Source organism: Ammospiza caudacuta, chromosome 13 (assembly GCF_027887145.1).
Source record: "Ammospiza caudacuta isolate bAmmCau1 chromosome 13, bAmmCau1.pri, whole genome shotgun sequence".
NCBI classification, from domain to species: domain Eukaryota; kingdom Metazoa; phylum Chordata; class Aves; order Passeriformes; family Passerellidae; genus Ammospiza; species Ammospiza caudacuta.
In genome coordinates this window covers 21,013,257-21,035,710 of record NC_080605.1, presented here as the reverse complement: position 1 = coordinate 21,035,710, position 22,454 = coordinate 21,013,257, and the positions used below count along the sequence as shown (strand labels likewise).

Genomic DNA, 22,454 nt, shown 5'->3' with positions numbered 1-22,454 from the left:
CTCTCAAAACTTCTCCAGAGACTCCTGGAGCAGCCAGCATGAGGAGAAAATAAAATCAGAAATAAATAAAAAAAAGCAGGGCCCAGGCTGGAATGAATTCCTGTCATGCTCTGTAGCAGGGAACTTTGTATTCCACAGGCAGCAGCTCTGAGCCTGCTGTCGGAGCCACGCTGGGAGAAAGGGCAAAACCCTGCTGAGATGAAAGAATGGGAAGCACTGGAACAGCCTCCCCTGGCATTTACACCTGGAAAAAAAATAAATCACTCAAGGGCATCTCACAAAGAGCTGTGCTAATAAGGCTCTCCCCCCCACGCTGTGTGGCTGCGTGGGACATGGAGCAGTGCCAGCAGAGCTGCAGCAGCTCAGGGACCTGCAGGGGAAAGGAGCAGGTAACACAAGCCTGAGCCAAGCCTCAGCTGAGCTCTGCCCACCCTGCTTCCAGCCAGGGGACAGAGGGGCTTGGGCACCTGCCCCGAGTGCAGCCACCCCTCGTCTTGGCTGATCTGTCAGAGATTCCTTCCCCTCACACAGGTATTTTCCAAAGGCTCCTCACATTTACTGCACCCCTCAGCAGGGTGAGAAGTCAGGCTGATGCCCACTGACCCTCCTGGCTTGTCTGCACATCCCATTTCCTTCACCACCCACATTCCCCCTCCACAACCCCATCCTGGCTCCTGTGAGCGGGTTCATCCCACCACACAAACCTTTCCCTGCTCCCAAGAGGATTTTTCTCCTTGTCTGAGCACAGGGAAGAAGGCAGGGCAGTGTTTGGGCATCACCCTCTGGTGTCAGTGTCCCACTGCACTGTGTCTGCAGCCAGGATCCTCCTGGGGCAGGGAAAGCAGCATCCACTGCACCCCTTCTCCAACCCCTCCATCTCCCATGCCTTCTGCAACCCATGCCCTCTCCAAGCCATCCCTCTTCCATCCCTTCTCCAGCCCATCCCTCTCCCATCCCCTGCAAGCCAGACCTCCCAACACACCCCCTGGGCAGCAGCTTTGCCCACCAGGTACAAAGAGCCACGTTTGCCCTGTTGTTCTTGCTGCAGATGGTCCCTGCTCCAGCCTTGGCCTGGGCTGGCACAGGCTGTGGGAGGGGGTCAGTGCCAGCCCAGTCCTGGGCACCCAGCCAGGACAGGACAGCACCAAATGGAAACTCAGCCTTGGCAAAGCCTGGCAGAGCCTCGGATGCTGCCTGCCCTGGCAGAGGTGCTGCTGCTCCTCATTTTTATCTCATTTCTTCAGCCCAGCATGGCCAGGAGCCTCTCCGAGGCCTCAGAGCTGAAGGACAGGAGCAGATGAACTCTCCCCAGGCTGCATGTCCTGCTCCAATGGAAAGCAGTGATAAACCAGGCAGACCTGGAATGTTTCTGCAAAGCAGGCAGCCAAGGGTTTGGAGGTTCAGTCCTCACCAGCAGGAACTCAGGGGTGGCTGATATGACACAAGCAGACTGAGCAGGGACCCCCCTGCTCCTCCTGCCTGAATTACTGCAGATGGGTTTGCCCAGAGGAGCAGCCAGAAAAGAAAATGGGTAAGTAAAAATGAAAAACACTTCTTTTTTTCACATTAGCATTTAAATATTTATGGAAATCCCTGCAGACAAGGAGAAGAAAAGGAAAATTCAAAGAGTATTAAATAAGTCAATGCTCCAAGGTGTGGCTGCATGTGGCTGGTGGAGCTTTGGAGAGTGTGGTAACAAAAAATAATAATGGTAATAATAAAAACATTAGAGCAGATCCCCCTGCTCCGTGCAGCCCCTGAGGGACAATCAAACCTGCAAAAGGCAGAATCACCTCTTCTTTTCCATGCAGTGACCTGGGGCCTTGGACACTGCCAGGGATCCAGGGCAGCCACAGCTGCTCTGGGCACCTGTGCCAGGGCCTGCCCACCCTCACAGGGAACAATTCCTCCCTAAATCCCTGAAATGGGATGGAATTGACCAAGATGGGATGGGAGGGATGATCCCCAGCAGCCAGGGGCTGGTCCCAGGCTCTCCCTCCAGGCTGTGGGAGCAGCACTGCTGCAGCAGAGCAGGCACAGAACAAAAGGGAAGAGCTGGATTTTGGAGCTGCAGGTGCCTGCTGTTCCCACTGCCTCTCAGCTGGGGAGCAATTGCTCCATGCCTCTGGAAAGGAGCCTCAGTGCAGCAGAGGTTCTCAAGGAAGGGAAGGGTTGGCATCCAAGATGTTTGATACGACGAGAGCAGAGCTTCAGAGAGTAAACAAATTCTGTGCCAAAAGCTGCTCTCATTTACAGCTACAAAAATCCCAAGTCACTCTGAGCTGCTGAAAACATCAGTTTCACCAGCAGCCAGGGAATCAGAATCAGGGAATCACGGAATGCTTTGGGTTGGAAGGGAGCTTAAAGCTCATCTCGTTCCACCCTACCCATGTGCTGGTGACCCCAAGGCTTCCAGTAGCCAGGCAAATGAAATGGAAATACTATAATGGAAATACTGAATCCTCAAGGAGAAGGAATAAATACTCAAGCAGGAAGCAGAAAAGGGAATTCTCTCTCCAAAGTGCTCTGAGTGTGTGTAAGGAGCCTCTGGGGGTGATAAAGGCTGATATACCAGAAAATATTCCATTTTTATGTTTTTAATTTTACAAACACTTCTTAAATTAGGGCTGGGTGGACAGGGGAGCCCAGTGTATGCCTGGTCTGGCTTCTGCTCCTGCTCCTTCCTACAGCAGCGTGTTTGGGGTCCCCCTGGCGTTTTTGGGGTGTCCTTCCATGGCATTTGTGGGAAGGAGGCTCCCAAAGGCAGCAGCTGAGTGCTGCCATCCTGCCCCAGCCCAGAGCTGACCCCACCAGGAGCTGCTCCAGGCAGGAGCCCCTGCTCCATCCACAGGGATCTCACCAGTAACTCACATCATTCCAGCACATTGCAATTAGGGAATCATCTCTGTAAAAACAGAATTTGCATTAGCTGGATTTGTGAGTAGGAAAGCCACTGCAAACAAACAGAAAACCTGCAGATTAAGATGCTAATTAGATGCATTTCTATTTATAATCTGCCTTGATCAGCCTCAAGTATTTTCTCTTTCAGGTGTCTGTGCTCCACCCACGGATGTGAGCAATTCCCCTGGCAGGGAAACACCTGCTGCTCCCTGGGGACAGCCAAGCATGGGGAAAAGGCTGAGCCAGGGGGACAGGGCTGCATCCTGCTCCTGCTCGTCAGGGCACAGCCCCAGAGCAGGCAGGAGCTGTGGGTGACCTGCCCTGGGCCTTTCCTACAAACAGCACATGGCTCTGTGCTGGGAACTGCAGGAGGCTCTGCCTTTCCCACCAGAAGGGGTGGGAATCACAGATTCATGGAATTAGCTGGAAAAGATCTTTAAGATCATCAAGTCCAACCATCAGCCCTGCACTGCCACCACAGTCACCACTAACCATGTCCCCCTGCGTCACATCTATGTTTTTCCAACACTTTCAGGGATGGGGACTCCATCACTGCCCTTTCCATGAAGAAATTTTCCCCATCTCCACCCTAAACCTTCTCTAAGGTCATTTTGTCTCATTCTGTCCCTTGTTTCCCCCCCCCGGCTGTCCCCTCCTGTCAGGGAACTGTGCAGAGCCACAAGGTCCCCCCTGATCCCCCTTTTCTCCAGGCTGAGCCCCTTCCCAGTTCCCTCAGCCCCTCCTGGTGCTCCAGTCATGATGGGAAGGTTGGATTTGATGGCATTGAAAGGTCCTCCCTCCCCCAAAGTATTCCATGATTGTGTGGAATCTGCAGGGGCCAGGCTGGGAATGGCAGGGATCTGCAGCTGGTGTCAGCTGAGTCTGAAAATGGCACAGAGACAGCAGGAGGTGACTGAGACCAGGCAGAGGCACTGGGACCATCCCCTGCACTGGGACTCAGGGCTGCATGCTCCATTTCTGGAGCCAGCTGGGAATTCAGGGCTGAGTGGGATGTTCCCAGCTAAGCCAGGGCTTGTCCTTGGTGCTTGGATTTGTAATCACAGTGGAAAAACAACTTCTTTTTGTTGTTGAGTTTTGTTTGTTTTGTTTTGTTTTCCCTGGAGTTCCTCCTTCACTGCAGAACACCCAGAAGGAATAAAGAAACAGCAGGCCCACTCCGTTCTCCCTCTAAAGCCTTAACAACAGGATATGAGAAGTGTTTTGGGCATAGGATTTATTACTGATGGGGTTCAGGGGCATTTGTGACCTGGGCAGAAGGATCCAGCAAAAATTCACTGATAAACCAAGATGTAACAATGTGAAAAACAGCTCCAAGGTTGTGGGGGTTTTTGAAATGCAGCTCAAAGAAAGAAATTTAAAAGATATGAGTCATCATTCTGCAGTGAGCATCAAACAAGTTAAATAACTCTTACTTTCTTAACAACATATTAATCAAAGTGCATTGATTCTTGAATCAGATTCTACTCCCAACAAGCTTTCTATCTTCTCCATCCTGATGCATGCATTAAGAGAGTTTTATTCTGACAGATACAATATAGCAATCAATAAAATCTTATTATATGGAGCAGGGATACATGGATTTGTTGCAGGATTTATGCACTACTTTCAAACCCGGTGCTATTTCATGTCTCAGCCTTAACCTGTAATTGAAAATAAATCTCCCTGAATACACCAGATTCTAATTTTCTGGATCTGTGGGCAAATGTGAATGGAAGCTGCCCTTCCCTGGGGGAGCAGGCTGCTCTCAGGCCCTGTGGCTGCCCGGGGAGCACGGCTGGAGTGGCAGATTTGGGCACCATGGTGGGCACCCAGCACGCTCCCAAAGCCTCCTGGCGCTTCCAAAGCCACCTGGCAGTGGGGACAACACAGCCTGGCAGTGCCAGGGCATGGCCCAGGGGGGCATGGCAAGGCTGGGAGGGAGGGAGGGAGGGAGGGATGGATGGATGGATGGATGGATGGATGGATGGATGGATGGATGGATGGATGGATGATGGATGGATGGATGGATGGATGGATGGATGGATGGATGGATGATGGATGGATGGATGGATGGATGGATGGATGGATGGATGATGGATGGATGATGGATGGATGATGGATGGATGGGGGATGGATGGATGGATGGATGGATGGATGGATGGATGGATGATGGAGGGATGGATGGATGGATGGATGGATGATGGATGGATGATGGATGGATGATGGATGGATGGGGGATGGATGGATGGATGGATGGATGGATGGATGGATGGATGGATGATGGAGGGATGGATGGAGGGATGGATGGATGGATGGATGGATGGATGGATGGATGGATGATGGATGGATGGATGGATGGATGGATGGATGGATGGATGATGGATGGATGGAGGGATGATGGATGATGGATGGATGGATGGATGGATGGATGGATGGATGATGGATGGATGGATGATGGATGGATGGATGGATGGATGGATGGATGGATGGATGGATAGATGGAGGGATAGATGGACATCAGGATGACCATGGAAGCTGCTGTTTCTCTGCTGCTCTCCTCCAATTCCCAAGTTTTGGGAACTGGATCATGGTTCACAGGATTTTGCTCACAGGATCATGGAATGGTTTGGGCTGGAAAGGACCTTAAAGACCACCCAGTGCCACCCACTGCCATGGGCAGGAACACCTTTCACTGTCCCAGGTTTCTCCAAAACCTTGCCTTGGGCACTTCCAGGGATCCAGGAGCAGCCACAGCTTCTCTGGGCACCCTGTGCCAGGGCCTCATCCTAAAAAACCTCTTCCTTCCCTCTCCTCCCCTCTCAGGAGCAGGTGAGGGTTTGAGGCTGCCTCTCACCTGGCAGGGCCTGGCACAGCTGGGCAGGAGCTGGGCAGGCTCAGCAGGGACAGCAGCCAGATGCCCACAGGCGTTTTTCCTCTGGGCTCAGCTCGGCCTCAGAGGGCTTGGTGCCACTTGGATGGATGACAGCAGGTGGAAACCCAGCAGTCTCCCTGGAAATGGCTGGAGGGGACTTTGATCTCAGCAGCTCTGTCAACAGCGTTAATACAATAAAAATAATCAAATTCACTGGGATGGAAATGAGACATGGAGGGATCAGCAGCCAGCAGCACAAATCCCAGGGAATAAAGAGGATGGGAGCAACAGCACATCCCCTCTGCATCACCAGGAGTTCAGAGTCTTCTCAGAAGAGCCATGATCTTGAATTCATCAAAGTCACTGGGTTTTTTCCCCATTTTTTTGGGCAGGGCTTGGAGCAACCTGGTCTAGTGGAAGGTGTCCTTGTTCATGGGACAGGATGAGCTTAAAGGTCTCTCCCCATCCAATCCACTCCATAACTCTGTGAGGGACCTGGCCACCACCTGCAGCCTGCAGGTCACTGCTGGGGACACCACCAGGGTCAGCAGTGAGCAGAACACTGGCACAGAGTCAGGAAAGCCATGGCTGGGGCTTTGGGAACACCCTGTGCTGCCATTCAGCCTCACCTGTAAAACACTCACCTGGATGACCTGGAAGTGGCAGACACAGGGAATTACAGCCTGGATTCACCTCTGCTGGATCCTGCCAGTATGGTTTTGGCTCCAGGGTAACCAGTTTGTGCTTAATGGGGATAATTCACCCTCCAGATCCAATCCCTGTGACAGGACACAACCCCTTTCATTCCCTCAAGGGTTTTTTACCACCACAGGACATTTGCCACCTCTGAGTGATCTCCAGAGGCTGCTGATGAGGCTGGGGCAGGCAGGGTGAGGATGGGGCCATGGGATTGCTCCTGGCACTGCTGGATAAATGAGGCTTGGGAAAAACCCAGTCCCACTGACCTGATATCCACGAGAGATGCAGCAGGAGAGGGAAGGAAGGGAAGGAAGGCAGAGTGGGGGTAAGGATGGGGAAGGGAGTTCAAACCTCCCACCTGAGGGAAGGGGGACATCAGGGAGGTCACCTGCCTGCTGGGGGGGTTGTCCAAGCCCCCCCTGACCCACCCTGAACCCCCCACTCCTGTCACTGCTCCCCTCGTTTCCAGCTCTGAGCTTTGCTCAGTGGGCGAAAGGGTTAAGTTTAATTTATACTGATTTCTATTTAATATCATTGTCTCCCCGTAGGAGCCGGCAGCTGTGAGCTGATTGTAGTCCCTCATTATGCAGTCTGTATCACTAATGGCCTGTGACAAAGGCATGCCATCTTCCCGGCCTTACCCCCGAGAGCCAATTAAACACACATACTCCCTTCCTGTTTGCGGCGCATTACAATGAAATTAAACTGAATTTCAAAATCATTTTCTCCTAAAGACATCTCTTTGCAATAATTAATGCACGCTATTCCTTTGCAGCTGAAATATTCATCAGGAGTGTTGACTAGAAAAAATTTTTGAAGCTGATTGCCCTGCACCCCACGTGAGGGCTGGCGATGCTCCGGTCCCAGCCCGCGGTGCCCGCCTGGCCTGGGGACTCGAGGTGACACTGCTGGCAGAGTGAGCTCTGCTTCAGGAGAACAATTAGAATAAATCACAGCTTCTCCAGGAACCAGCAATAAATCAGCTTACACAGGAGGCATCAGAAATCCAGCCTGACTGCTGCCACCACGGCACTGCTAACACACAGTAAAGAGGGAAATGGGGAAATCGCAGCTGCGGGTGGAATGGGAAAATCAGAGAATCCCAGAATCACTGAGGCTGGAAAAGACCTCCAAGGTCATCAAGTCCAACCCGTGACTGATCCCCACCGTGTCACCCATCCCAGAGCACTGAGTGTCACCACCAGCTGCTCCTTGGATACCTCCAGGGATGGGGACTCCAGCAGCTCCCTGGGTAGCCCCTGCCAATGAACAACCCTTCCCATTATGAAATTCCTGCTGATGTCGAACCTGAGCTTCCCCTGGCACAGCCTGAGGCCATTTCCTCAAATCACTGGAAGTGGAGCCCAACCCCCACCTGGCCGCACTCCCCTCTCAGGGGGCTCTAGTTGGTAGTTAATGCCTCTGAGACACAATCCCTGTGTAAATTGAGACAAATCCCACCTGTCTGCAAAGCTGAATTCCCAGGAAAACATTGAGCACCGGCATTTCATGCTTAGGAGCAAAGGACCCCAAACACGCCCCATCACTCGGTGACTCACCATGGCCGAGGCTGCATGGAAGCACATCCAGCCTGCACTCCCAGCTCTCTCCAAGCCCTCCCAGCCACCCCGAGCTGCTGTCCCTGTCCCTGTCCCTGTGCCAGGTCCCCGTACCTGTCCGGAACCATCCGTCGGGCGTGAAGGCGTCCGCGCTCTCCTTGGGTCGGTTCCAGTACTCGCGGAACACCGAGGGCCCCTTCACCTGCAGCTCCCCCTCCTGTCCCTCCAGGCCCGGGGTCACCTAGGACAGGCACACAGTCAGTGCAGCTCCCATCACCTGTCCCCAGTGTCACATTGCTCTGGCTGCCCTGGGTGACTGCAGACCCTGGCAGGGGCTCGGAGACCCTGGCATGGAGTCACAAACACCCGTGCCATCCATTTTAGCCCATGGAAACAATTCCCAACTTTGTGTGAGGATTTACAAGCCACAAGAGTTTGAGTAGAATGATAGTTAATTTGTCACAAGTTGAAAAAGTAGAATTTTGAGGTTTTAGAATGGGGGTTCAAGAGGAGGAACCAAAATGGAGGAATCTGGGTGTGTCCTGTCCTTCTTGTCCTCCATCTTCTGCTGTGATGGTGACACTTCTGGATTGGTTTAGACAGACTGTCTAACATAGGTGATAGGTATTGGAAAATTATTGTAAATAAAGTACACGTAGTTCTAAGTATAAAAAGTTAACACCACCCCAAGGGCAGGCACTGTGCCACAACCCGACCTGCCAGACAGACCTCAGCAGGTCAGAGAAAGAATGGAATAGATTAAGAGAAAATAAACAACCTTGAAAAGCAGAACTGAGGAATCTCAACTTCTTCTTTGGTCACAGGGCTGGGAAAAAAGAGATTTTCTAATACCTTGGGGGTCATTTCAACCACAGAAACCTGAGACCCCAGCAGCACAGCAGGAAGCGCGCAGGACCCACACCATGGGCTCCTCCAGCCCTGGCCAAGCTCCACCACACCCTGCCCACCTGCAGGACCTCTCTCCTCAGGTGGAAGGGCTCATCCAGGTGTTTTTGATTTCCAAAGCACTGGCAATGAGCACCTGTGTTATAAGAAAACAAGGATTGCCATCCTGGAACTTCCAGCTGCTGGGAGAGAGGTCACACGTGCAGAAGTGCAGGAAATACTCTTGGGGATGGGATGGTCCTTTCTGAGCCCTCCCAGGGACCCAGGGGCAGCCAGAGCTTCTCACAGCCAGGAATTCCATCCCAATCTCCCATCTAACCCATTCTCTGTCAGTTGAAATCCATAACCAAGGTGTGCAAAGGCACTGCTGGGATGGCAGGGTGCTGTGGGATGTGCCTGGACACACTGCTCCATGGAGAACAGTTCAGGAACAGGAATTCCAAACCATTTTCCCAGCCACTTTGTACTTGAGCTGCTGCAATGGCCAGGATCCACCTGGGACCCCAAAACTCAGCAGTGCCAGAAACAGAGCCACAAGGGAAAGCTGTAATAGCAGTGCTGGAGCGCCAGGCAGTCCCAGGGCAGGGCAGGCTCTGCAGCCTCTGATGGAAACAAAGCTTCCCTAATGGAAAACGCTTAGAAAACTGCTTCCTAAGCACCATTTTAAAGTATTTCCTTCCTCATGTCCTGTCCTGGAGGATGGGGTGACAAGGGGATCTCTGCACACACAGCCCAGGCTTCCAGAGCCCTGGTTGGGGATCAATTCCCTGCCTGGAAGATGATGCAGGGAAGAAAAGTCCTTAATGCCAGTGAGGAATTTTGCTGAGTGATGGCAGAGTGGGGATGGTGCTGGGTGAGTTCTCCCCAGGGATCTGAAAGATGGAGCTGAAGTCCAGACTATCCATGAGGTCTGGAGGGCCTGGAGCAAAATTCCACACCTGCAGCAGCAAAGGGCACAAAGGATCCAAAAATAGGCACAAGGAGGCACAAAAAAGGGCACAAGAGGCACAAAGGGCACAAGAGGCACAAAGGGCACAAGAGGCACAAAGCCTCCATGGACAAGAGTTGCAGGGACATGGTGGGTGGCACAGAGGGACCAGCAAGGCTGGTTTCAGGGCTCTTACAGGCTGTGTGGAGTTTTATGGTGCAGCTCTTTCTTCTCACTCCTTTTCCTGACGTTCCAGCTGTGGCATCACACAGCAAGCAGCTTCCTGAGCAGTGTCCTGGTGTTCAGGCTCCTTCCCACTCCCCAGAAGGGCTGGGGAGGGGCTGGCAGAGCTGAGAACCTGCAAACAGCTCCCTGAACTTCACCTACACACCCTGCCAGGCTCTGGTTGCTTCTTGTCAGCCCTGAGCACGAGAAGAGCTGTAAATCTGTCTGCTCCAAACCCCTCCAGCCCCATCCTGCCCAGGATTCCACAGTGCCAGGTACCTGCAGAGCCCCAGGGCTCAATCCTGCCCTGATTTACCTACACAGTGCCATGTCTGGTGTGAATCAAGCCTTGAACCCACTCCAAATTTCCTGTCATATCAACTCCAACTTTGGCAGCGGCTCAAGCCACATCTTATCTCGAGCAGAGCCCCTTGGCAGCAGGCACCTCCCTGTTGTGTAATTTAATGATGTTATGGCTGGCTTGCACACAGTAAAACAGAGGGGCCGTGACGTTACCTTAATAGGATTTTGCTTGCTGCCCTCAGAGTGTCACCAGCGTGGCACAGGGGCACAGACAGCCCCAGCCCTGCTCCCAGTGAGGCACAGACAGCCCCAGCGTGGCACAGGGGCACAGACAGTCCCAGCCCTGCTCCCAGTGAGGCACAGACAGCCCCAGCGTGGCACAGGGGCACAGACAGCCCCAGCCCTGCTCCCAGTGAGGCACAGACAGCCCCAGCGTGGCACAGGGACACAGATGGCCCCATCACTGCTCCCAATGAGGCACAGCCAGCCCCAGCATGGCACAGGGGCACAGACAGCCCCAGCACTGCTCCCAGTGTGGCACAGACAGCCCCAGCCCTGCTCCCCAACAGCAGCAACTCAAATTGCAGGTTCATGGCATTCATCTCCTGCCAGCTGACCCCTCTGCAGTGCCAGGTACACCGTGCTGGCTGGCTCTGGCAGCAGGGATGGCACACACAGCTGGGGTTTCCTTTCTCACCCCAGCCCTGGTGGCTCCTGCTGTTCCAGCACGGCTCGATGGCACGAGCAGCTGCTGGAGGCATCACATTGCTGAGTGCACCATCTCCCCCTCTCCCAGGGCCATATTTTAATGCATTCCAGCAAGTTTAACAGCCAGGCACAGCGTGGCCCTGAAGGTTGTTAGAGAGCTCCAAAAGCAGTGGAGCTGGACCAGCCGGCTCGCGAGATAAGATTCCATTTTCCACGCATGGAAATAAAAGGTTGTAATAAATCCTTTGAAGGCCTAAATCTGGGTGATTAGAAAATGCATATTTCCCCTCTCCCCGGTGCCATTTTACCTCTCTATTAGGAGGGTGGTGTGTAAAGGGCTGGGAACCCTGGCTGGCACAGGCCTGGGTTGTTGAGGGGCCGTTTGTTCGTTTGCTCCCTGCGGTCTCTGCCCCACCAGGAGCTGCAGCTCGGAGCTCCAATGGATCTCATGGAATTAGGGAAGGCTCAGAGCTGCCTGTCCCTCTCTGGGAAGCAGCGAAGGCATGGTGGATTCCTGAGCAGAAACATGTGGGACACACAGAGGGGAAGCTGGAGGGTGAGGTTTGAGGAGGTCAGAGCGTGTTCTTGGGTGGGGGATTGGGAGGAAAACAGACTTTTAGGAGAAAACCCAAATACCAGGTTGCAAACAGGTTTTAGAGAGATCCACTTAAACCCTACCAGATGCCTCCTTCCCCCTTCACCTCCCAAATACCCACAGAGTCATTTGGAAGGACTTCAAAGTTTATCCAGTCCCACCATGGGCAGGGACACATTCCCCTATCCCAGGGTGCTCCAAGCCCTGTCCAGCCTGGCCTTGGGCACTGCCAGGGATTCAGGGGCAGCCACAGCTGCTCTGGGCACCTGTGACAGGGCCTGCCCACCCTCACAGAGAAGGATTTCTGCCTGATATCCCATCTAAGCCTGCCTCTTTTCAGTTTAAAGCCATTCCCTGTGTCCTGTCCCTCCATCCCTTGTCCCCAGTCCCTCTCCAGCTCTCCTGGAGCCCCTCTAGGCCCTGGAAGGGGCTCTGAGCTCTCCCTGGATCCTTCTCCTGCACAGGGACCTGAAGTTGGTTTTGCTGAACCTCTTTCTTGGGGGAGCCCAAATGCTGTGGATCAGAGCATCATCTCTCAGCAGGGACCTCAAAAAGGACCTTGTAACTCCATGAAGCAAAAGCATTTTGACTTGTGGGGAGGAAAGAAATGCTTCTGCAGCCCTGCCTCCTCCCTGCTGCGCTGCTCAGCTTGGAAGTGCTTGGCGTTTTTCCCCACCTTGTAAATAAATGATTACTGTGATCAAAATAATTAAGCAACTGAGCCCTAAAGTGACTAATAGAAGCCAATAATTTATGTATGTGAGGTTTATGGAAGTGACAGAGCCCTTTTACCTCTTCTGCCAGAGAAGTCACTTCTTCCTGGTGTTTGCTGGGCTTTTTTAACATACCAGAGCACAGGAAATGATACAACAAAGCCTGAAGGACTGATCCAGCTCTGTCCTGCACCCCAGTCAGGCTCCTCACTCCTCCAGACACCTCCCTGTCCCCCTTCCAAGGCTTTGGTGGCCCAGAGCCTGTCCCAGAATCCCAGGATCACTGAGGCTGGAAAAGAGCTTCAGGATCATTGAGCCCAAGCTGTGCCAAATCCCCACCTTGTCCCCAGCACTGAGCACTGAGAGCCACCTCCAGGTGTTCCCTGGGCACCTCCAGGGCTGGGGACTCCAACCCTCCCTGGGGAAGGTTGAAAACCTTTTCCATGAAGAAATTCCTGCTGCTGTCCACCCTGAGCCTGCCCTGGCACAGCCTGAAGCTGTTTCCCCTTGTCCTGTCCCTGTTCCCTGGAGCAGAGCCCGATGTCCTGGCTGTCCCCTCCTGTCAGGAGTTGTGCAGAGCCACAAGGTCCCACCTGAGCCTCCTTTTCTCCAGGCTGAACACAGCATCCAACAGCTCCAGGCCTGGCCCAGACTCTGCTTTCCCAGACCCCACCACAGGCAGGCCTGGTGTGGGAGGTGAGGACGTGCTCACCTGCCTCCTGCAGGATGCTGGGGATAACACCTGCTCACCAGTGCCTCTAATCACCATTCCCAGGGCCACACTGGAATGGATGTCCTAGGACTGGGAGGTGTGTTAGAGCATTACCAAGTTCCCAGGCAATCTGAACTTTCCTAATTAAAAATTCCCTGCTAAGTTGCCTGGTTTTGCAGAGGCATTATGGTTCCTTGGAGCTCCGTGTCCTGCAGCAAACACACGAGCCTGGCAGGAGGCAATTTAGACACAGAACAATTTTCCTCCTGCTGGAAAAAGGCAGATTTCTGCTCCTCAGGGACACAGCACAGAGAGAGCAAGGAAAAAATAAAACCCCAACCAAAAAACCCCAAGCTCAGGCTGTAATCTGCGAGGCCACATTTCACATCTGTTTTTGCAATGTTAACTTTTATAAAAGGGCTGGGAATAACACAATCCATTTACTTTTCATTTTGGAGAGTTATAAATTTAAAAGCAAGGCTGGTGCACAGTGGAGCTGGAACACTGAAACTTATTTTCAAACAACCCAACCCTCTACTTACAGCAAACGTTGCTCCACTGAAAACAAAAGTGATTGTCTATATTTTTAGGCAATACTGAAGTGTTTAGGTTCCCAGCCTGATCAGCTCCAGATGATCCCAAAAGCAGGACAGAAAACGAGCCAAGTTTGGGAAAGGCCAGCCCTTCTCACAGTTGTTCCATGGACACAGAAGCTCTTGATCTATATTGACACCGTAAATTAAATGTGTGACACTGCTGCAGAGATGCCAGCAGCTCCCCACGCTGCTGTTCTCATCCCTGTGCTTTGCAGGCTCCCTGGGATGATGAACGAGGTGAGATGTCAGCACATCTTCCCACTGCCCCTGCTCTCCTCCTTGGATGTGCCCTCAGCTGATTCTGGGCTTGGAGCAGGCAGAGGACCAGGCAAGGACTCCATCAGTGGCCTACCTGGTAATATTGGGATCATATTCCAATATCTTTGGTTTGGTTTCCCCCAGCCTTCCCTGTAAGTGCAGTCTGGGGGCTGTGATGAGCTGTGACTGCACAGACACTGCCCACAACCTCTGACTGCTCCCTGTGCTGAGCCATGCCCTGCAAGAACCCTGGAATGAGACAGTTCCTCCTCCTTCAGCACCTCCCCACCATGCCCAGGGCTCCTCCACAAACACCCCAAATCCTCCCTCAGCTACAAACAGGAATGTTCTAGTGGAAGTTCCTTGCCCATGAATGAGATAAGCTTCATCCTTCCAACCCACACCAGTCTGGGATATTGTGGAAGAACAAAACAACAGCAAAGAGATTCATGGAGGTCTTGAGGGTGCTGTGACAAAGGTGAGCTCAAAGGAAACTCTTGTGGAAAGAGGGCTCCTCTTGGCAGATATAAATACATCAGAGAATGGAATCGATGCATGAGTTGAGTAAGGAACAGCATGTGATCAATGAGGAGCAGGTAAGATGTTTATAAAGGAACAAAAGCAGCCTGGGCAAGGAAATATTCTTCTGGAATCGGGGCTGTCCCTGTGATGGGAAGAATTTTCAGCTGAGAAACAACAGGACATGATGCTACTGCAACCTCTGCCTCTATTTTACTACCGGGAAGAAATTAAACAGAGCTATGGCCACAAATTAAAAATAAAAACCAAACCAGAGGGCAGACAGAAAGAAGGAAGGAGATATAAATACATCTGAGAATGGAATCAATGCCTGAGTTGAGTAAGGAACAGCATGTGATCAATGAGAAGCAGCTAAAATGTTTATACAGGAACAAAAGCAGCCTGGGCAACAAAGTGGAGACTCTTGAATTACTTGGTCAGGACACAAAAAAGGATCCTGAGGAGATGAGAGAAATATGGCAAAAAAACCCAAAATAACTGGAACACACACAAGTGCAGTGTCCAGCGCTGAGAGGGCTCTGGAAGGAGCTGAGGCAAATGGAAAGTGGGAATAAATGCAGGGTGTTTTTATCAAAGGTGGATTGTGCCAGAAATCCTGAGGGCTGGGGTTGCAGAGAGAAGAAAAGCTGCAGATCTAATCCAGACTGCCTTCAAGAACACATTCCCCACACTGCCTGATGGAAGGGATCATGGAGCTGAGGGAAAGCTCCTCATGGGAGATGCAATGGGGATGCTGCAGGTAAAGTTCACTTTTCAGTGAAGGATGGTGAACTTCACCAATACACGAGGATGGGATGGAGCAGGGACAAGAAAACCAGTGAAAACTGGAGGAGAGCTGCTCTGGAGGTGCAGGAGCACTGAGGGCAAGGAATGAACAGGTCTAGGCTGAGGTGTGGATGGGATAGGACAGGAACAATCCAGGTGTTCCTTCAGTTGTTCCTCTGGGACGGTACAGGCAGGGCCAGGTGCCACATCCTGCCCATCCCTGGCCATTCTCAGGAGTGCCAGGCACAGGGGCACGTGCCCATCCCTGGCCATTCTCAGGAGTGCCAGGCACAGGGGCACATGCCCATCCCTGGCCATTCTCAGGAGTGCCAGGCACGGGAGGCACGTGCCCATCTCTGGCCTCTGCAGAAGAGCAGCTACAGCCTCACCAGCTGTGCTGGGATACCTGGATGGGTGAGGAGAATCCCACAGGGATACCCAAGTGCCCACACCCACACCAGCCAGGGGGTGCCCAGTCCTTCAGGACAACCCTGGCAGCTCAGTGGGCACCACGCCACGGGCTCTGAAGAGATCTGGGACGATCAGAGCGAGGTGGAGCCGCTCCTGGTCCCCTCCATGGGGACACCAACAGCCAAGAGCTGCATCACAAGCACGGGGGACAGAGGCAGCTGCCCCCAGCCCCACCGAGGCTCTGGCAAGCAGCAGGGCTGGGAGCAGATGGCACAGCCACGGGGGGCACGGGAGGAGGGGACAGAGATGCTGGTGGCTTTCGGGAGGGAGGGACAGCCACGGCCGAGCCCGCTCCCGTCCAGCTCGACAGCTTGCATATGGATAAACGAGATAATGACAACCTTTGGAAGGGGGGGAAGCCCGTGGCACAGCGTCCTCCTGCTGCCAGCTCCTGCCCGTCCCCACGCTCCCTCTGCAGCCCCGGCGAGGAAATTGCTGCCCGTGAAAGCCCTGGCTGCAGCCCTGGCTACAGCTGGGGAGCCATTCAGCTATTGATAGCCCCCCTTTGTCAGCACCAGGGCTGGGCTTTGGTGAGAGACAGCAATTTGGGAAAGATGAAAAAGAAAAAAAAAAGAGAAATCCAACAAAAATGACAACCCCAAAAAAGCCAACAAACAAACAAGGGGAGAAGGAGAGAGACAATACCCGACAGCTTGCAGGGTTTCCAGGCCTCTGCCAGCTGGGAAGCTGAGCGTATGAAATATGCATTGCACTGAACAAAGCACACTGAAACGCTCAGAGCTGGAGAGCTGTAACCCTTTCCTGGGTGCCACAGCCACAGGGACAGCTGCCAAAAACCCAGGGGGAAACACCCCATGGGATGAAGCACCCTGGGCTGTGGGTAAGGATCACTGAGCCTGAGGGGTCGGATGGGCCCAGCAGGCAGCTGGCCAAGGAAGGTGGGGAGCTGAGAACTGCTCTGGATGCCAGTGGCTCCACTGTGGGGTGACTCAGGGCAGTGCTGTCCCTCACACCCACTCCTACACCTCTGCTCCCAGGGATGCTGGAGGAGAAGCCTTTCTCCCAGGGCTCCCAGAGCAGCATCTCTGCAGGGAACAGCTCTGCATCCCCCACTCCTGCACAGGCTGGAGGTGGGGACACAGTCAGCGCTGTGACTCCCATGGCACTGTCACCTGCTGCCCTCGCTGGCCTGTCACAGGTGTCCCCAGGCTGCTGGAGCAGAGGGGATGTGTCAGGCTGGTCACAGCACCCACAGAAAGCAGCACAGGACAGGCTGAAACCCTGAACAAACGGGACGAACAGAGCACAGGGCTCCTGAGAGGAGACTGAAGGCTTGAAGGAAAGGAATCCAAAAGAAATCTCCAATCAAGGGATGGGAGAAAATGCAGGGCAGAACAGAGATCCAGCAAACTTTCAGCTAAGTAGATTATTGATCTTCAGGGCGTGCCAGGAACCAGCTTTGCAAATTGCAGCGGTCCCCTGCTGCAGGCTCAGGCAGTTATGGGATGGCAGAGCAGGAACACTCCCCAGCTCCTGCCACCCACAGCCTGCCTCCTCCTCCTCCTCCTCCTCCTCCTCCTCCTCCTGTTTGGGTCGCACACGGAAAGGGACAGACGGTGTTGGTGGGGAAGGAACAGTTCGGATAACGCCGGCAGAGGTGGGGCAGGAGCAGGAGCCCAGCCCAAGGCGGGCAGGGAGGGCGCTGACCCTGCGAGCTCCGCACACAATTCCTTGGCAAGGGCAGCGCTCTCCGCTCTCTGCTCACTGTTGGGAGGGCTCTGCAGGCACAGCCGAGCTGTGAACGCCTCCCACATTGCCCTGAGGGTGCCTCAGCCCCGGCACAGAGATCACCTGCTCACAGGAGCCCGGGGAGGAGAGATGGCTCAGAGCCCGACTCCTGCTCAGCATGCCCCCGGATCAGCCCCATGGTGCTTGAATCATGGAATCATGGAATATCCTGAGCTGGGAGGGACCAACAAAGATTATCAATCCAACCCCTGGCCCTGCACAGGCACTCCAGCAATCCCACCCTGTGCATCCCTGACAGCATTGTCCAAACTCTCCTGGAGCTCTCGGGGCCAGGACCATTCCCTGGGGAGCCTGGGCAGTGCCCAGCACACTCTGTTTTCCTAATATCCAACCTAAACCTCTCTGGCACAGCTCCAGCCATTCCCTGGGTCCTGTCCCTGCTCACCAGAGGGAAGAGATCAGTACCTGCCCCTCCTGAGGACACTGAAGACCCCCGAGGTCTCCCCTCAGTCTCCTCCACTATAAGGCTCAGAGCCCTCCCGTGAGAAAGGCGAGCAAGGATTTGTTCATCCTTCTCCCAGGAGGCAAGGGAAAGGCAGGGGGCTATCTGGTGACACCAGCCAGCTCCTCCCATCCCTGGGGCAGCCCCTGTGCCGAGGAGGAGCTGGTTTTAACAAAGCCGGGCCTTTCCCGGACTGCTGGGGCGTGAGGAGCACTCGGACTGTCAGATCCGCCCGGTTTTAAATAAATTCCACTGACGCTGTGTCCCCCGACATGAATTATTAACCAAGCATGATGCACACAGCGCCAGCAGCAACGGCTGGGGCGGGCACTGAGCAGGGGAGGCTCTGCCTGGCACCGCAGGTGTGAGGAACAGGAATTCCAGCATCCCTGGCAGCAGAGGTGTTGTCACCATGGCTGCCACCTGGTCACGCCAGGGACAGTCACACTCCGTGCCCAGGGCACACAAACCCCAAACTCCTGGCAGCTCCACGCAGCCATCTGTGCCAACACATGCTGGGAGCAGGGACTGCTTTTCCCACCTTGTGACAGTCCCAGGGACAGAGGCAGCTGGCTCTGCTCTGCTCCTGGAAATGCTGTGGATGTCCTGGAGGTACCCAGCCAGCCACTGTCTCCTAGGGTGGCCTGAACAGACGGGACCATTGCTCTCCCTGCAGCCTGAAGAAACTCCCAGCTAAACTGGGACAAGAGGAATGGCGGGTGACATGGGGACAGCTTTTCAGAGAGGAACCAACCCATGAGCCAATGCCCAGAGGCAAATTACCACCTCCCCACACCCTCCCCTGCTGATGACTTGAGAATTCACCAGAACTTTCAAAAGGTCCCCAGGGGAGAGCCTGACGGAAAGTGAACCATCAGCAAGGGGCAGGGAGCCAAGGCCAGCGCTGGTGGGAGCTCCTGCAAGAATGTGAGCTCTGGGTATGGGCCACACTGGGGGCTGCAGGTGGGAAATCACCAGGAAAAAGGGCAATTCCTCTGCCCCCAAAATAAACCCAAGCAGCCTGAAGCCAGAGGAAAGAGGAGAGTTATGTGAAGACCAGCTCTGTGAAGCCCCAGGGAGGTGCTGGGCTTCCAGCACCAGACACAGATCATCTGGGCTCCCCCTCTCTGGTCACTCAGTGCAATGAGAAGGGAGGGGAAGGAGTGCTGAGCAGAAAAAATAACATTTCATATTTTTTCCTCTCATAATTCAGTAGAACAACATCCACATTTCATCCTGGAAGGAGCTGCACTTTGGGGATTCTCGTGTCTGAGACCTAATTTGTAAAGTGCCCAGGGATCCCTGAGGGGAAAAAAGCATTAGAGGATCATTATTAAAAGGGACACACTATATTTCATGTCTCAGTTCCACACAAGTGGAAAAAAAAGGCCAAGAGCAAACTTTGGGATCAGAGGACAAACCTGTGAAATATAACACACATCCAGGAAGTGACAAAAACAGGACATGGGGACCCTCCTGCTTTGCCCACTGCTCGGCCACGCCACAGCAGTGACACAGAGTAAAGAGCAGCAAAGAGGGTTTTTTAATAAAAGCCACAATCTGTGGTGCCTCCCAGCTGTACCCTGGGCTGCTTTACAAGTCTGGGGTGTATCCAGCTCTTACAGCATCAGAACACAAAACACAACCTGAGCACAGCCCACCCACGGGGCTGCCTGTGGCCCTGCTGGCTCCTCCACCTGCCACCAGATAATTCAGACAAAAAAAGATTTTCTTGAGCCTCTCAGCAGTGCTTACACCAGCAGTGTCTCTGGCACAGCCCTTTCAAACCCTCAGCCTGGATGGCTGGATGAGAAGCCATTTCCCAGGGGAATGAGCAAAGGAACCTGTTTCAGGTTGAATCTCACGCCTGCCTGTGTGCCACCCACAGTGTCACTGCTGGGGTCACTCCTGTCACACACTGCATTTATCTGCTCAGCCAAGCCCAGGCACCAGCAGGGATGGATCTGCCAGAGCAGCACAACACCACAGCGAGGGTGTGGAGGGGAGGGGGCAGGAATGCAGACCCTGCTCAGCCACTTCTGTGGCAAGGGACAGCCTGGACCTTGGGCTGGGGCAGGGAACACTCAGCACCCTGCACTGGGGTAGAATATGATTCCCATCCCAGATGTCTGACCTCTGGCACACCACAACTGTGTGCAGGTATCACGTGGAGCTCAGCACTGAGCTTGACTTCCATGGCAACCTGATGGGTTTCCCCCAGTGCTGTTTCAAAATGAATGCAATCCCCAAGGCCAGCAGTCCTGCCCTTCCAAGCACAGAATCATGGAATGGCTTGGGTTGGGAGGGACCTTAAAGCTCGTCTCGTTCCATGGGCAGGGACCTTCCACTAGACCTGGTCAGAGTCTAGTGAGTCTATTTCAGAGTGAGATAGAATATGTTTAGATTGGATATTGGGAAGGAATTCTTGCCTGTGAGGATGATGAGGGCCTTCTCTGGGTACCCAGAGAAGCTGTGGCTGCCCCTGGATCCCTGGCAGCACCCAAGGCCAGGTTGGACATCGGGGATTGGAGCAACCTGGGCTATTGGGAGGTGTCCCTGCCATGGCAGGGGTGGCACTGGATGGGCTTTAAGGTCCCTTCTAGCCCTGTCCATTCCATGATTGCACGGACAGCACCCGTCCATCCATAAAGCACCACAGCTCCAGGAACCCACCAACGAAGTACAACAAACCCTGTCACTGAGTTCACAATCCTTGGGCTTTCAGAGGCTGGGAAGGACAGACCTTTCCCTGAGAGCAGACCCTGTCAAAGTGAAGCAGCGGAGAAGGAGGAGGCAGTACCTGTGTGCTGTTCTCATCGCCCTGGGCGTGGATGCTGTAGGAGCGGGCGCCGCCGCTCAGGGTCTCGCTGGCGATGCGCACGGCCACGCCGGGCAGGGGGGTGCCCACGGAACCTGGGGGCACAGAGCATGGAAAACGGGCATCTCGGAATCCAGCACATCCCTCTGCCTGCCCTGGACTGCCAAACCCCTGCCAGGGGGTGCTGAGACCATGGCACAGAGCCCAAGACACTTATGACCCACGGAGCAAATTACCAACCTTGTACGAGGATCTGCAAGCCGCGACAGTTTAAGTAGAATGATAGTGAATTTATCATGGGGTGAAAAATAGATTGTTGGGGTTTTTAGAATGGGGGTTCAGGGGGCAAGATGGAGGAATCTGGGTGTGTCCAGCCTTTCTCCTTCTTCTTCTTGGCCTCCACCTTCTGCTGGGATGGTGGCACTTACAGATTGGTTTAGAGTAGAAGCTCACTGTCTAACACAGGTGATAGGTATTGGGAAGTAGCTGTAAATATTGTACATGCAGTTTTTAGTATAAAAAGGTAACACCACCCCAGGGGAGGCAGAGTGCCTCTGACTGTCTCAGCTGGACAGGAAAAAGAATTTTACAGATAAGAAACAATAAACAACCTTGAGACAGAGAAACTAAGAGCTCTGACTCCTTCTTTGAGCACTGGGCTGGGAAAAGAGACTTTCTAACACATTTTGGGGTCACTGTGACCAGCTAGAGTCCTGAGAGGGGCACAGCAGGGAAAGCACACAGCCAGGAGGCAAACAGCATCTCTAGCAATGGCATTTGCTGTGCTGCCCTAAAGGACTTCCTAGCTGGGAGTGTCCCTTGAGGAAGGGGTGATCCCACGGTGTGTCAGGAGCAGGCAGTGTGGGAATGCCTCTGAACGTGTCTCCAGCCCTCAACAGACCCTCCTGGCCACTCTTTGAAGACATCTGCACCTCTTCAGAGCTCAGGAATGAAGCTGTTTCCTTTTTGGCTTTTTTTTTTTTTTTTTTTTTTTTGTTTGTTTGGTTGGTTTTTTGTTGGTTTTTTGGTTTTTTTGTTTTTTGTTTTTTTTTTTTAAGAAAAAAAAGAAAGGCACCACAAAAGCTACACAAAGCTGTGAAAAGAGAGAGCACAGCAATCACTCTGCTCCTCTACAGCCTGCACCTGACAGGGGAGGCAAAGGCTTAACAGCTGAGAATTGCCAGGGATTATCTCAGTTTTAGGAGACATCAATAGACTGGATAGAAAACATCACAGGAGAAAAGCAGGGATCAAAACCACCCCGTTCTTCCACAGGTTTCAGTTTCAAAGCCAAGGATCACTGCTGAGCTCCAAGCTGTGTCTGGGACCCAGAGCTCCCCAACCTGCAGCTTTCCCACCCCCTGGGAAAGTTCAGGGCCTGTTCTTGCTGGGGAGCACCTGAGAGCTCAGCAGAGAGGGCAGCTCTGTTCTGTGACCTGTGGGATGGGCAGCAGACCTCAGCAGGTCTCACTCGGCCTCCTGATGGTTCCTGATGGCTCCTGATGGGGCCTGTGACCTTCATCCCCTGGGAGCAGGGAGAGGGACAGCAGCTGACAGCAGCCTGTGGCTCAGCAGGACTGGACAGGAGTGAGTTTCAGCTGGAGAAAGACTTTTCACAAGGGCCTGGAGTAGCAGGACAAGGGGGAATGGCTTCCCACAGCCAGAGAGCAGGG

At 53.6% G+C, this 22,454-nt stretch overlaps 1 protein-coding gene across 2 annotated transcripts in view; it reads right to left on the bottom strand.

The window, feature by feature from the left end:
* ACSF3 (acyl-CoA synthetase family member 3) overlaps positions 1 to 22,454 on the bottom strand; it is a 50,009-nt gene that overhangs the window by 9,769 nt on the left and 17,786 nt on the right. The window contains exons 5-6 of one of the 2 annotated variants that reach the window (XM_058813615.1): positions 20,764 to 20,876; positions 8,146 to 8,272 (exon numbers count right to left, since the gene is read on the bottom strand). In XM_058813615.1, coding sequence (XP_058669598.1) covers positions 8,146 to 8,272; positions 20,764 to 20,876 — 240 coding nt within the window. The remainder of the gene's footprint in view (positions 1 to 8,145; positions 8,273 to 20,763; positions 20,877 to 22,454) is intronic. The other variant, XM_058813616.1, reaches the window with a different exon arrangement.